The 15,967-nt window shown below is 43.0% G+C and overlaps 1 protein-coding gene across 5 annotated transcripts in view; it reads right to left on the bottom strand.

Moving 5' to 3' along the window:
* Window positions 1-15,592, bottom strand: part of erbin (erbb2 interacting protein) — a 61,598-nt gene extending 46,006 nt beyond the window's left edge. The window contains exons 1-2 of one of the 5 annotated variants that reach the window (XM_054758041.1): window positions 15,018-15,592; window positions 8,689-8,752 (exon numbers count right to left, since the gene is read on the bottom strand). Coding sequence is in view for 4 of the 5 variants with exons in the window: in XM_054758043.1 (XP_054614018.1) it covers window positions 1,138-1,167 (30 nt within the window). In the remaining variant the exon portion in view is untranslated. Of the gene's footprint in view, window positions 1-1,137; window positions 1,335-8,688; window positions 8,753-15,017 lie in introns of those variants that run through there. The other 4 variants (XM_054758043.1, XM_054758042.1, XM_054758040.1 and 1 more) reach the window with 4 other exon arrangements.
* Between the last annotated feature and the right edge of the window lie 375 nt (window positions 15,593-15,967).

The raw sequence follows: 15,967 nt of genomic DNA, 5'->3' as shown, positions 1-15,967 counted from the left end.
CGGGGGTGGACGAGTTTCGCCCTGAATTCCTCAAGCCTCTGGATGTTGAGGGACTGTCTTGGTTGACACGTCTCTTCAACATTGCGTGGAAGTCGGGAACAGTACCTCTGGATTGGCAGACTGGGGTGGTGGTCCCCCTTTTCAAGAAGAGTGACCGGAGGGTGTGTTCCAGCTATAGGGGGATCACACTCCTCAGCCTCCCTGGGAAAGTCTATTCCAAGGTGCTGGAGAGAAGGGTCCGACCGTTAATCAAACCTCGGCTACAGGAGGTGCAAAGTGGTTTTCGTCCTGGTCGCGGAACACTGGACCAGCTCTACACCCTTGCAAGGGTACTGGAGGGTACTTGGGAGTTTGCCCAACCGGTCTACATGTGCTTTGTGGACCTGGAAAAGGCATTCGACCGTGTCCCTCGCAGTGTCCTTTGGGGGGGTGCTCCGGGAGTATGGGATTGGTGGCGCGCTACTACGTGCCATTCAGTCCTTGTACAATCGGAGCAGGAGCCTGGTTCGCATTGCCAGCAGTAAGTCAAGCCTGTTTCTGGTGAACGTTGGCCTCCGCCAAGGCTGCCCTTTGTCACCGATTGTGTTCATAAATTTTCATGGACAGAATTTCTAGGCGCAGCCAAGGTGTCGAGGGAGTCCATTTCGGGGGCCTTAGGAACTCATCTCTGCTATTTGCAGATGATGTGGTCCTGAAGGCCTCATCGGGCTGTGACCTGCAGCGTTTACTGAGACGGTTTGCATCTGAGTGTGAAGCTTCTGGGATGAGACTCAGCACCTCCAAATCTGAGGCCATGGTTCTCAGTCGGAAAAGGGTGGATTGCTCCCTCCGGGTTGGGAATGAGGTCCTGCCCCAGGTGGTGGAGTTCAAGTATCTCGGGGTCTTGTTGACGAGTGAGGGAAGGTTGGAGCGTGAGGTCGATAGGTGGATCGGCGCAGCGTCTCCAGTAATGCGGTCGCTGTACGGGACCGTCGTGGTGAAGAGAGAGCTGAGCCGGAAGGCAAAGCTCTCAATTTACCGTTCGAGCTACGTTCCCACCCTCACCTATGGTGATGAGCTTTGGGTCGTGACCAAAAGAACGAGATCGCGGATACAAGCGGCTGAAATGAGTTTTCTTCGCAGGGCGGCGGGACTCACCCTAAGAGACGGGGTGAGGAGCTCGGTCATCCGGGAGGAGCTCAGAGTAGAGCCGCTGCTCCTTCACATCGAGAGGAGCCAGCTGAGGTGGCTCAGGTATCGAGTCCAGATGCCTCCCGGACGCCTCCCTGGTGAGGTGTTTCGGGCATGCCCAGCCGGGAGAAGGCCCCGGGGAAGACCTAGGACACACTGGAGGGATTATGTCGCACAGCTGGCCTGGGAACCCCTTGGTGTCCTCCCGGTGGAGCTGGAGGAGGTGGTCGGGGACCGGGAAGTCTGGGCTTCCCTACTAAGACTGCTGCCCCCGCAACCCGGACCCAGATAAGCGGAGGAAAATGGGATGGAATCATAGATTTATTTCCTGACCAATATATCGATAAATCGCCATATCATGAGATAATCGTTATCGTGAGCCTTGTATTGCATCGCATCGTATCGTCAGGTAACCAGAGGTTCCCACCCCCTAGGTGAGAGTAGCATGGCTGCACGTGGGCCGCACGTAGCGTAACTGCTATTTCTCGAGCGAGTCGTATTTATGGGCCAAATTTACGCTTTTCAAAAAATTCATGGGAGCGCGCACATAACCATGAAATGACAAAATTTGGAACACCGTGAGTAGAGGACCATCTGTAATGCTGCACTTCAGCATGTCCAAACTGCGGCCTGCAGCTGTTTTGTGATAGGCCCATGGCCCCAAAAGTAACATTTAACAAATAAATTTTAAAATGTGGAAAAAAACAGCAATAATTGTCCAAGGATTAAGTCAAAATATTGAGAAAAAAATTGTAATAAAAATTGTAATTAAGAGAATAATGCATTATATTTGGAAAAACAATGAACACTTTGTAATAGTAACTTTTTAAAAATTAGGTTGCGAAAAAAGTTACAATGTTACAAGAATAAAGTCAAAATATTATGATAAAAAGTCATTATGAGAAGAAATTTTACAAGAAGAAAGTTGAAATAATTGTGAAAAACAACAGCAGAAATAAAAAATACTGTAATTTTATGAGAATACTTTCAAAATATTAAGAAAAAGTTGTATTCTAACGAGAAAAAAGTCGCAATTTTACGTTGATTAAACCCGTAATATGAGGAAAAATTTCATTTTAGTAGCACAGAGTTGAAATATTAAGGAAAAAAGAAACATGTTAAAAAAAGTCATAATACAGCATTATGAGAAACAAAAAAAAAAAAAATTGGAAATGGAAAATAAAAGCATAATAAAACAACAACCAAAACCCAGCTAAAATGGGGAGGAAAGAGTTCATAGTAATAATATGCTTTTTCACCTACATCACATAGCTGAAATGCAGGTTTTTTTGTTTTGGTTTTTGTTTTAAATATACTGTATAGAGCATTCTTTCATTTTTCAATATGTGGCCCTTGGTGGAAAAAGTTTGGACACCCAAACTTGAACTTTACTAAAAGATAAAATAAAATAATCATTCACACTCATTCACATTGTTGTATGTTCCTAAATATTGTACTTGTAGAATTACAATCGCTAAAGCAGTTTTATGTTTTGAATTTTGTTCCCTTAATGTACCCAAAATAAACCATGATGCAGTGATACATTTTGACAAATTTTTGCACACGGAGACACCCAGAAAGACTTCTACAAACTTCCTGGTAAGCCACTTCCTGTCTATGTGACGGCAACAGCAGCGTGTCCATCCTGCGAGAACCGTGACGTCAGCTTTGTCACAAGCAGTGCAGGAAAGCACTGCAGTTACACATGCATGCTAATCTATAGTGTTGTTCACAACGCAATGACACGCTCATGTTCTAACAGCATGTGTGCAACGTGTTCTTCATCTTTGCACGCGTGTTGAGCAAACAGCTGCAACAGGATGAACAGGTCTACTGTTTGACGCTGTGTTTACATTGCAACGTTGCATCATCGTGCGGTCCTGGCTGCCAAATTAATGAAGCTACAGAAAGTGAAACAACGCTAAACTAACCATTAAAAACCTCTCCTCAAAAGAGCAATGCAGTGTAAACTAGTGCATTCATCGCAGGAATCACAGATATGTAGTGTGTTTCCATGACCACAACATAGTACACATGTTTTTAGATTTGCAAAGAAAGAGTTTGTGTAAACGACCTCAAAGTCATTTGCAGGGCACAGTACTTTGGTCTGATGCAATGCACCTGTCTGGATTCATGGGGAAAAAGACCCAACCGGGTCAGGCAGAAATGGAGGTGCCAGCTAGATATAAATAGCACAGCAGTAAAACATAAAAAAAATCCCCAGTGCCTGTAAGTTCTTAATTAAATATGAGCTCGAGTTAAGTACGAGCCTTTGGGATTCATTTGTACAGCATCAGAGTGACACGAGCTCCCCACAATGCTGCACTAGCATGAGCACAGCAAGGAGGCAGAAGAAGCACGCAGTACCAAGACTGCCTCAAAAAAAATAGCTTGGTCACAGTGAAGGCATCAAGATTGATCAGCAGAGTCAAGGATGCACAACATCTGCTGTGTGGTTCTTAATGGGGAAAATAGGTTCTTCAATGTACGTGCAAGAAAACCACTGTTCCTAGCGTGTAGTGTATGTGCGTCCACGTGTTCATGTTTCAATAAGCAGGTTGCAGCATTACACAACATTGAGGTCACAGCAACACGTCCATGCAGGCATACGCTGCTCGCCAAGTGGAAGAGGAGCTCATTCATCCAATGCTTTGTTGCGAATGGTCGCTTTGGTGTGGAGACAACAGCATGAAACAGCTTGAGGACGCACCAGCTGACATGACAGCATTTGTTAGTGTTGGCACGGAGAAAGTGACGTTCCGACCACATGGCAGGAGATGAGAGGCTGACCGTCTGCATTTAGCGTAAGGAGCTGACCTCGGATCTGCATGGGAACAATTCATCCAAACTAACAAATGTTTAGGCCACGACCTCGCTCAGTCTGCCTCAGAATTTCCCATCGGCCGGCATGAAGTCGCTTTGTGTTGTCTTTTTAAAAGTGGCATCGTGATGTTATCAGTTGAGCACTCATTCAGGTGGCACAAATATGCAAATCTACAGTGGTGGGTGTGGCTACAGGGGATGACCGCGAGCAGAAGGTGGGACTTTAGTGGCTGCACAGATAAGTTCTTGTGATGGTGACACTTGGTAACATATCAATTCTATTTCCTATGCCAAAAATGTATTCTTAATTGGAACAAGGCTGTGCTGAGACTGCAGTGTTTGCCATGCGTTCGTTTATTTGTGGTGATCTGCCACAAATAGATTTGATAGATTAGACCACAGGTGTCAAACACAAGGCCTGTCACACAAACACAATGCACGTCAAGGACACTTATTTTAATTATGTCATTGTATTATTTTTAGTATTATTTTTATTATTATATATATTTTTAGTTTATTTTATTTACAAAAAATATATTGAAATTATATTGAGCAAAAAATAAAATAAAACTAATTAAAAGTGAGATTTTTAAATAAGATTAGGTGGCATTTTTGAAAGTATTTTTCCCTGTTTTTTGTGGTTGTGTTCTATTAGATCACACAGGTGTCAAACTCAAGGCCCAGGGGCCAGATTTGGCCCGCCATATCATTTTATGTGGCCCGTGAAAGCCCAGAAATAATGCTTGTCATGAAGAAGTATTTTATTTTAACATACCGGTATGTAGTATTTTTTTGTTATATTATATATATATATATATTTTAATTTGATTTGATTTAATTTGATTATTATTATTTATTTTTACTTTTTAAATAAAATGTATATTATAGTACAAAAAAAATTTAAAAATCAAAAAGACTATCTTAATAATCTAGTAATCTTTCTTGCTAAATTATTTGTTCTGTCAGTTTACTGCATGCAAATTGAGTTTCTTTTTGTTGTCAAACCACATTAAAATTGAATTATACAATAGCTTGACTTCTTTCAACTTAAGTTTGTTGGCATATACATTTATGTAGTTTCACAGGCAGCCCTCTGAGTAACCATTACAGCATTATGGCTCATGGTGACAATGGGTTTGACGCCCCTGGATAAGAAACACATTATACTGGGGCCCTATATGAATGTAGCTTCTCGTTCCAACTCGGTACAGATTTTTTGTTAGATTGTTTTTCAAAAAAGTGACTTTTTCCTGGACTCTCTGACATGAAATCTCCAATTGCTCTTCTCACCGAGCAGCGGGTGTTGCTGTGGGACCCCTTAAAACAGCTGTTTTCATGTTTTTTTTACATACTTTTTGTTCATACATATAAAAGCAACACTTTTGTTTTTGCTCCCATTTCTTATGAGATGAACCCAAAGATGTAAAACGTTTTCCACATACACAATATCACCATTTCTCTCAAATATTGTTGACAAATCTGTCTAGACCTGTGATAATGAGCACTTCTCTTTTGCTGAGATAATCCATCCCACCTCACAGGTGTGCCATATCAAGATGCTGATTAGACACCATGATTAGTGCACAGGTGTGCCTTAGACTGCCCACAATAAAATGGCACTCTGAAATGTGCAGTTTTACCACACAGCACAATGCCACAGATGTCGCAAGATTTGAGGGAGCGTGCAATGGCATGCTGACAGCAGGAATGTCAACCAGAGCTGTCGCTCGTGTATTGAATGTTCATTTCTCTACCATAAGCCGTCTCCAAAGGAGTATCAGAGAATTTGGCAGTACATCCATCATCTCATGTTGCAGCAGGATAATGCACGGCCCCAAGTTGCAAGAATCTGTACACAATTCTTGGAAGCTGAATACGTCCCAGTTCTTGAATGGCCGGCATACTCACTGGACATGTCACCCATTGAGCATGTTTGGGATGCTCTGGATTGGCGTATACGACAGCGTGTGCCAGTTCCCGCCAATATCCAGCAACTTCGCACAGCCATTGAATAGGAGTGGACCAACATTCCACAGCCCACAATCCACAACCTCATCAACTCTTTGCGAAGGGGATGTGTTGCACTGCATGAGGCAAATGGTGGTCACACCCGATACTGACTGGTTTTCTGAGTCACCAGACCCCGCCCCGCCCAATAAAACAAAACTGCACATTTCAGAGTGGCCTTTTATTGTGGGCAGTCTAATGCACACCTGCGCACTCATCATGGTGCCTAATCAGCATCTTGATATGGCACACCTGTGAGGTATGATGGATTATCTTAGCAAAGGAAAAGTGCTCATTATCACAGATTTAGACAGACTTGTCAACAATATTTGACAGAAATGGTGATATTGTGTATGTGGAACAAGTTTTAGATCTTTGAGTTCATCTCATAAACAATAGGAGCAAAAACAAAAGTGTTGCGTTTATATTTTTGTTGAGTGTAAAAATGACGACCCACCGCAATCCGCCACCACAAATAGACTGTATAGTCAAGTAGACTGTATTCACCCTCAGCTGGTTTGGACCATGTGATGCATCCAAAACTAACCCTTGGGTAGCTTTACTCCTTCTGGTCAGCCAGCTTGCAGGCACCGCCATAACGTGGTGGCTTCACCGTCACATTGTCTCGTGGTAAGCAGTCACAATAAACGTGATTATTCCCACCGCCGAGAGACCCTCACAACGAGGCAGCTGCAGGAAGAGCTTTGCATGGACTAAAGGGACATTTGTAGCCGTTACAAACAAGTTAACACCCAACAGCTTTAACGGGCCTGCTGCTAATTCAAGCGGCACACTGGAATTGTTGGCTGCCAGCTGTCACGGCGTCACAGCCTCTGTTGGCTTAAAAGGAGGATGAAGCGCACAGCAAGCAGCTATTTGCGACCTGGGGGCTGAAACGAGACGCCCTATGTACTCGGAGCTAGTTTGGCAGGTGGATCATGTCAAGTGGCCTCCAGCACGACGAGGCGGGGCCCTCCTGTTGTCTCCGGTACAACTCGGACGGCATCACTTCCGTGAGAATAAAAATGCTGCTGCAGGCAGGACTGCGTCACGAGAAGCAAGCCACATTCACACATGCCATTTTTTTAATCTTCCCATCTTATTTTCCTTTGACTTTTGTCTAGTAGTGTAGTGTAGTGTGTTTTTTCACACTCCAGGGAAAACTCCAGGCAACGGAGAGTCCAAAAGTCAGGTTTTAGCATTCAATTGTGTATAAAAACAATTTGATTACAGTTATTTTGTGGGATTACACCAAACTTTGTAGAGGGGTCACACAAAGGCCAAAAAAGACAACAATAAAGTTTGGTGCCGATACAGATAAGGATGCAGAGGTAGTCATTTATTTTCACTTTGGTTGTTATATTCCACTTGCAATGGTGAGGCCAACTTATATACCAGATCCAGTAATTTATGTGATGGGCACGTTTTAAGTCTGGAGTGCAACATATGCGTGTTGTGATCGCTCTTCTGCAGTAACAGTTTCGGTGCACACATGCGCTTCATCGTCGAATTTGCATAATTGTCCATGACGCATCGTATGGACACTAAAGGAGAGCATAGAACATTGTGGGAGACAAAAAGTGAGTAAAACAACATGATAATGTTTACAACTTTCTTCTGCCGCTTTTTCTCATGTCACAAACAAGACAGAGCTGCCTGTGAGTGCATTGAGATGAGGGAAGCGCCCACAGCAGTACCCGCTGCTCGTTGAGAAGATCGAAATGTGCTTTCATGTCAACAGTATCTGTTGGAAAGCCCATAATTTTTACGTTTATGTCTTTGTTTAATTGATGAATTTCGTCAAGCATTAGGATTTCGCACATTTTTTGGCGGTACATGAAGACACCACATTTAGACCTGGAACCTAAGTGAAACCTAGACATAACTTTCTCCTGCCACAGCATAATAAATCCACCAAATAAAAGACAAACCAAGGTGTTTTTTTAAGTTGAACACACGCACGCACACACACACACACACACACACACACACACACACACACACACACACACACACACACACACACACACACACACACCTATACCTTCGACACTCTAAACCACTTCAATCCCAGGAGTAGGCATGGGCCGGTCACCTGTTTCAGTATGAGGCCATCTACAGTCCCTGTGGCATAATAGTTTTGTAATCCGGTTTAAACAATGAATAACAAGAGTGTAATGGCGACTATAGGGGTGTTATTTCATGTCTACACGTCTCCAATAATGTTAAAAAACGTATTTAGAAAGTCATGAACAGGTTTTCTATGTTCTATGTTTCATTTACTAACATTGAATCCTATATCACGGAAATTCATTTATCACGGTCAGGTCTGGAACCAATGAACCGCTATAAACGAGGGACGACTGTAAACCGTTTACTCTCCACTGAACAACAAGCAACAACCACTTAATGTCTCAGTTGCTAACAATCACATAACCTTTGCTGCCTTTTTGAAAACGGAGCATCGAGAGGGGTCTGATTACAACTAAGCTGGCAACACTGGCCCCTCCTGCTACATCTTCTTATTCTCTGGCAGAGGTATAAGGTTTGTTAACAAGTAGACAGTCCCATTATAATGTGTTTGTAGAGTGAGGGTGAACAGGTAAAACCAAATCTATTTGGTGGTCTGCCACAAAAATAAATGTGTGGCTAACATTGATCTCAAGGAAATGGAAAATAATGACGTACCTTGTCATTTAGGACTCAAGCACCTGGACGGCTGGTAAAGAGCCAGCGGCGACAACTTTCTTCTCTATTGAAAACACAAAGCAGAAGACAACAGGAGCCACAGTAAATACAGGTAGAAGTTGTCATAATAAGTCAGTACTGTTTGTACAGTAGACACCAAAACCTGGCGGAAGACGTGTGGCCTTGACAGTCATGTTTCTGCGGCCGCGTCTACATTGCCGGCTGATGTGAGCAAACAAGAGGCGGGGAGCAGATAGCGTCGTTTATCGAGCACACAATGGTGTCTCCGTGCAGCCGCGGGAGGAGACAAAGACGCCAGCGAGGGACATTTTGACTTATTCATTGCACCTCCCAATCAGCTGCAAACACTCGGCAGCTTCTGCTCCACTTCCTCTTTGGTGCTTTCAATCTCAACAAACAAAAGTTCCGTCGCTGACACGCTCAAGACCTAAATAAAGCGTCAAGTTTCATTGGTGGGGGTGGGGGGCAGAGTACACGATGAGGTTAGACACCAAAAGTAACACTTGTACTTTGTTTGTATGAGTCATGTTAATTTTTCACCACAATACTGATCAGAGGTAATAATAATAATAATAATAATAATAATAATAATAATAATAATAATAATAATAATAATAATAATGATGATGATGGATGATAACTGGGCCACAGAAGCAAAGCCATAACGACACACTGCACGCACAGATGGACCAGACTACCTAATCGATGCTGATCATCTGCTGTCATTACTCGCAAACACAATCTATAAACACAAGCTGCAGCTTTCGTTAATCATCACGAGCAAATGACAACCTGCTACCTGCTACAGCCAGAGAAGCGTCTGGCCCAGCTATCGTCTAATCAAACGTGTGTCAGAGCAGCTGGCTCGCCTTGGTATGTTGAGGCGTGTCAGAGCTTTGTAAAAACGCCCCGGGTGAGGTTGTGAATTATGAATATTAGCCGGGGACGTGTCTTCTGTGCTCCAGGTCGGGAGGGAAACGCGGTCTAATGAGGGGTTTGTGTGAAAGTGAAAACTAAACACATTATCCATTACTCACATTCAACATTGGTGCCTTTTTTTCCTGTCTAAAAATAGGCCGTGTTGTTGCAGAAAACTCTCATTCACCCCAAGTGGGTAATCATTTATGAGTACATCAGGGTTTCCATACATTTATTTACCTGTGGTGGGACCGCCACAAATACATTTTTTTAAAAAAAGATTTGGTGCTCACCCTCGCTCACATTCCCACTACAGTCGTCCCTTGTTTATGGCGGTTAGTTGGTTCCAGACACCACCGTGATAAATCAATTTCCGCAATATAGGATTCAATGTTAATAAATGAATAAAAATACATTTTCGTAGTTATAGCATAAATGAAACTGTTTATGACTTTCTAAACACAATTTTAACATTATTAGAGCCCTGTAGACATGAAATAACACCTCTATAGTCACCGTTGCACTTCTATTATTCATTGTTTACACCACATTACCGAACTCTTACGCTAGATAGCTTACCAATTCCACACAGAATGGAAGGAGAACTTTTTTTCACTCCATCATGGACATGCCATGGCTGACTTCGTGCAGTGTCAAGTTAATGTAATGTAAGGTAATGTCTCCATGTTTTATGTCATTACTGCCGCCTAGTGACCAGAATACATCCATCCATCCATTTTCTATACTGCTTCTCCTCATTAGGGTCGCGGGGGTATGCTGGAGCCTATCCCAGCTGACTTCGGGCGAGAGGCGGGGTACACCATTGACTGGTCGCCAGCCAATGGCAGGGCACATAGTGTATAGACAACCATTCACTCTCCCATTCATACCTATGGACAATTTAGAGTCGCAAATTAACCTAACATGCATGTTTTTGGAATGTGGGAGGAAACCGGAGTACCCGGAGAAAACCCACGCAAACACGGGGAGAATGTGCAAACTCCACACAGAAATGCACAACGGAGATTCGAACCCAGGTCTTCAAAACAGTTGAAGGAAGTTTCCTTTAACGGCACTAATTTTGTTTTCCCCGCAGGATTAACGTTCTCACGTCCTGTATGACTCTCGGCCCACACCGTAGTTTGAGGAAACGCAGTGGTGACTGTGGAGCTACAAGCGGGAGCAAATACTGAGGAAAAATGGACAAAGAAAAGGGTATTTTAATTGGTAAATTTAGCTTCAACGCCCTGGCAGATGGCTCTTGCAACAAGACCAAAGTTCTACTGTTGCTGTGATTTGAGCTGTCACGGACTATGTTGTCTGCCAGAGAGAAGCCAGAAGTTACTGGAACGCTACCGGTATTTTTAAATTATCATTTATGCAGTGGTATCTTGGCATACGAGTGTGCCAACCAATGAGTGTTTTAGATGCGGGCCGTCTCTAGGCTGATTTTTTTTTGGTTTGAACTGCGAGCTAAAATTTGGGTTACGAGCTGCTGTTTAATGGCAGGCATGTCCGAGGACAGCTTTTGGGGGCTTGTGTCAATGTGACCATGACTCATGATGAGAATGGCTGTAAATAGCATTAGCAGCACACTAGCTAGTCACCGGGAAAGATTTTGAACACATCAATAAACTATACGTACACTATAGCGATCATATTTATGATGTATTGTGTAAAGCTATGACAGGAACAACATCAAACTAAAAGCACAAAATGAATACAGAGCCACCATCCACCAATACAAGCCTGAAGTTTCAGAAAGTGCACCATACAAATGTGCACATTAGCACTCAATAAGGTCATTAAATCTTACCTTTATGCATTCCCACATAGTATCAGCAATTGGGGCCAAATATGAGGCGAAAGAAAAAGGGTAAAAATACAGCATAGCAGTCTATCTGTGCAGCGTGTGACAAAGTTAGAAGGTGCGTTCAAAGACCGTTAAACAAAGCATTAAACATTCAAAAACTGGGGGATTTCTAAGTGTATATTATTTTCTAAATAAAATGGCCCATATTTTCAAACTTGATATCCCTTTACATAAAATTTGACGTCGTTATCGTTGTAGATGTGTATTGAATCATTTACCCCAAGGAGATTTATATCCCTACTTATTCAATAAAAACCTATTTCTATCTGCGATTAAGTGCGATTACTGCGAGTTCACTGTGGATGAAATGTGATTAAATATTTTAAAACGATTGACGGCCCGAATTTCAATATGTTGTGACTAATAGTAGGCCGTAGTCTATCACGAAACAGTGATCATTTATTAATTAAATAATTTCTGACAAAACGCAAACAGCGATATTGCGAGGGATGCGTGTATAATGTTTTCTGTCTAAACGAGGGGTGTCCCGATCCATTTTTGGGCTTCAGATCCAAGCCAATTATTTAGTTTTGCCAATGCGATCCGGATCATCGTAAAATGAAGAGTTTTTTTTATTAGATTACAACTTTTTTTCTCTTAACATGTTGACGTTATGCTTGATAAATTACTGATTTTTCCCTTTTTTGCTGGGTTGCTTTTTCTTTTTAATATTTTATTTTTAGCATGTGCCGCAGGCCAATAAAATGAACCCTGCTTCAGGGTTGTCGTTATTCACACTCTCTCTTCCTTATTCTGCATAAAATCAGCTATACTGTAAACCAAAACACAGCGTCTAGACGGCAATCAATGAAGTGAAACATCAAACAAACCAAGACTTCTCGGATCTAAGTAGCCTCAAATTTCAATTCTCGGCGATCACTTGGCCTCTTTCGATACGTCAGTGACAGGAAGCAAGACTGGCAAGATGCGTTTTTAGTTTGAAAGGAATAAACATACTGGAGGAGAGGAAGGACGCTTCCAAAGATCAACTGAGAATTTCGCCACAGTTCACGTGGAATATGGCGGCGCGTCTTGTGATCAGGGAAAACTGCACTTTGTTTTCCCATTTTGCCCGTCATTCACAATCCTTACACATATTTCTTACCCTTTTCTGTGCGTTCCAGAGTTAGTATAAGTCAGCTAACAATGGACATCATGGGAGGTACCTATTTTGACGCTAAAGCACTTACAAAAAACCCTCAAACCAAAAGTGTACCATTTACATAACTGACCTGTATGTTAACCAAGCTACGGCGATATTGTTATGGTAGCAGCTAACACGAAAAACTATATTTATCTGATGCAATAACACGACGCCTCGCTAGCCGCTAGTCTCAGCGTCACTCACAACACCTCAAGCCACTGCAACGGGACAGACGTAAGAGTGGATACTACTGGCTCTCAAAGACTCAACAAGGTGCTCGTTTGCTGTCAGCATTTTTTAGCTGAGTACTGGAGCACAAGTCTTGTGCTGGAAGACACAGCCATCCCAATGAGCGCGAACATTGCAAGTGTCCTTGCTGCTTCAATGCTGCTGTTGTTGACGGAAGTCGCGGTAGCTCCTGTGGGCTATGTCAAACCAATGTGCCTAGAAAAGAAGTTTCGGTAAGGTTTCAAATCATGAAAATACTGCAAGTATTACATGTTATCATCAATGTACTGGTTAATGCATGATGGAAGCCTGTATGTAAAACGATAAAACGTTGTTAGAGTGGTTTTTTAGAGGGCTCCATAGTCAAAATGGGTACCTCCCATGACGTGCAATGTTAGCTGGCCCATACCAACTTGTTTTCTCTCGTTAGAACACAGAAAAGGGAAAGAAATGTGTGTTCATGGGCAAAATTCCAAAGTGTGCAGTGCAGTTTTCCTTTAATACGCTGCATGAGTCCAACTGCGTTTGTAAAAATCAAGTCTTCAGTCAAAGTAACGGTGACATTAAATGTTCATTTAGTCGTTTTATATGTATTTCAAATTGCAAATTATGTGGATTATGGTTACGGTGGATGCTATTGTTTCCAACTATACCGAAAGCTAGACTGCGAGTCAACAGGAAAAAAGTGCTGTCTCTCAGGAAAATACTGCCCCTAGTGTTTTGGTGGGTGATTGCACATCAAGCACTCACCCTTGGCCGAAGGGCTATAAATGGATCAAGAGACTCAGCCTTTAGTCAACACTCTCATACGCCTCCTGCGTGCGTTCTTTCTGTTTTAGGAGTGTTGACTGTCTTGGGCTGGGACGACACAGGTGGTCGTTACAGTAGGAAGCCTTTGGCGCAAAGAACTTTTATCTGGCGTCGGAGATAAGCCGTGTTGTAAAGCATCAAAAAGGAGACGAGTGAGATAAGCCAAGTGGCCTCTAAAAAGCAGCAGGACTCTTGTACAAGGTGGTTTAGTTTTCATGTATATAACACTGTTTTGTGTATACGGCACGGACGAGTGTAATGTTAGTGGCGGACCACCACAAAGACATTTGGCACTACCTGTCCATCCTCGCTCATAAACACATAACATAACTTGTTGTTCCAATTACATACAGGAGATGGCATCGTAATGCTGCTTCTTAACGCACCCGGTCTGCCAGAGAAGAAGACGTAACAAGAGGGATCGGTGTTGCCAATTTGATGCTGTTTTTCATGTTTTTTGCTCACTTTTTGTGTTTGATATGCACATATGTCATGGCCAATTATACAAATTAGGTGATGGCATGAAGCAAACATCAGGGTGGAGGACGTTTCTTCTCCCGGAGAACATTCCTGTCATGTTTGTGGACCATGTCCACATGCTGCCAAGATTTCTTTGGCCCGGGTCAGAGGTTAATTCAACCGGGTCAACTTTGGATCTGGACACCAGGACGGCAAGAGGTCCCCAGCCGCATGCGTCAACATGTCGACAGCATGCCTGTCAGCCGGTGTTTATCTGCATGCAGGAGGGGGGCAACCATCACGCCTCGCTGTCAGAAACACACAAACATCCACGGAGGTCCTATTACGAGGAATGTTTGCGTTTCCCAGCCAAATAGCTCACAAGTTACCAAACATGGATGCTGCAGATTAGCCGGGCGTTCATGACCAATCCTAAACGGATTAAATGACATCCGTTAATCTAGTGTAAATGAAAACCTTCATTAATCCTGCACAAGAGGGGAGAAGGTGGCCGGCAACAAAAGATGCCCCAGCAGCTGCGTGCTTGGGACCGGCCCTGGTAGTGAAACAGGTCCAGGAAAATGTTTTGTTTATTTTGCGACAATGTTATTTAATTTCTGCAAAGCAAGTCAAGCAAGGTTGGCTGTGCAGACAGCGGCTAACACGCATTAAAGACTCACTCACGACATAAGTGACACTTCATAAAACATCAAAAACATATTTAGACAAAAAAAAGACACTTCATGACGACTTGAACGTGAAACATCAGGACGGCACGAGCTAAGCTATGGCTGGCCAAGTTAGCATAGTTAGCATTCCATTATGGGGCCCCACAAATATAAAAATACACGATAAGATAAAAAAAAAAAAACTCACCTGGATGTTTCCTGACGTAACTCTGTCCACCTGTGATGTCCACAGTCCAGGTGAGACGATTCCAGTCAAACTTTACGCGGACAGGTGGACATTAGTCCGCTGAGAAGAGGCTACTGCGAACGGTTTTAGCTAGGCTAGCAGCTAGCTAATCTAGCTCACTCAAAAGAGCGACAAATGCTGACCAAAATGGTTAATTTTTCAAAGAACAGCGCTACAAAAGTGGCTCAACTTACATTAAAACGTTAAATGAATCTTAAAAGAAAACAACATAAACGAAGGCAGTGGTTAAATAATCCCCGCTGGTGAGCACTTAATGGTAGAGAAGTAAAAAAAAAATCCAAAATGTCCTCAGTGAGGAAATACAAAAGATCCTCTGCCGACTGGAGGCTTGTCGTCCAAAGAGAACCTCGTCCAGATCTTTCTTCTCACGAGTTCCTCCACGTCTGGGTTCATTTGTGTTTAAAGTGCGGGGACATGAAGCAGGTCCTCCCGCAGCCCGACTCTCTCTCTCCGACCAGCACTCGTCAGCTCGCCCCCGCCGAGAAGACTGCCTCCTCTGCCGGACCCCCTCCAGCCAACAGCCCGCCTCTGTCTGGAGGTCTGTTCGCTTCACCGCCCCCCCCGAAACTATTTGATTTTGTTACATTACATATATGCAAATAAAGAAATGCAGAACACCGCTGAGCAAACAACACATGCATATAAGTCAATAAGAATCATAAATCTATCATACACGTCGATGCGTAACTTTACACATTTTTTAAACATTCAATCAGCAAAGTCAAGCAAATAAACTAAAACATACTAAACATTAAAATTTAACTTACATGTACGAAGGAATTACGCTTGCAAGGCTGTTGTATTGTTTTTTTTTTAAATAGTCACCTTCAGGCTTTTGGAATACAGTGGCGCCCCCTAAAGGAACATTCATCTCCTGCAGGGCTTTAAAT

The sequence above is a fragment of the Dunckerocampus dactyliophorus genome, chromosome 17 (genome assembly GCF_027744805.1).
Source record: "Dunckerocampus dactyliophorus isolate RoL2022-P2 chromosome 17, RoL_Ddac_1.1, whole genome shotgun sequence".
NCBI classification, from domain to species: domain Eukaryota; kingdom Metazoa; phylum Chordata; class Actinopteri; order Syngnathiformes; family Syngnathidae; genus Dunckerocampus; species Dunckerocampus dactyliophorus.
Note: the sequence above shows the minus strand (reverse complement) of the source record. Positions and strands in the feature narration are given on the sequence as shown.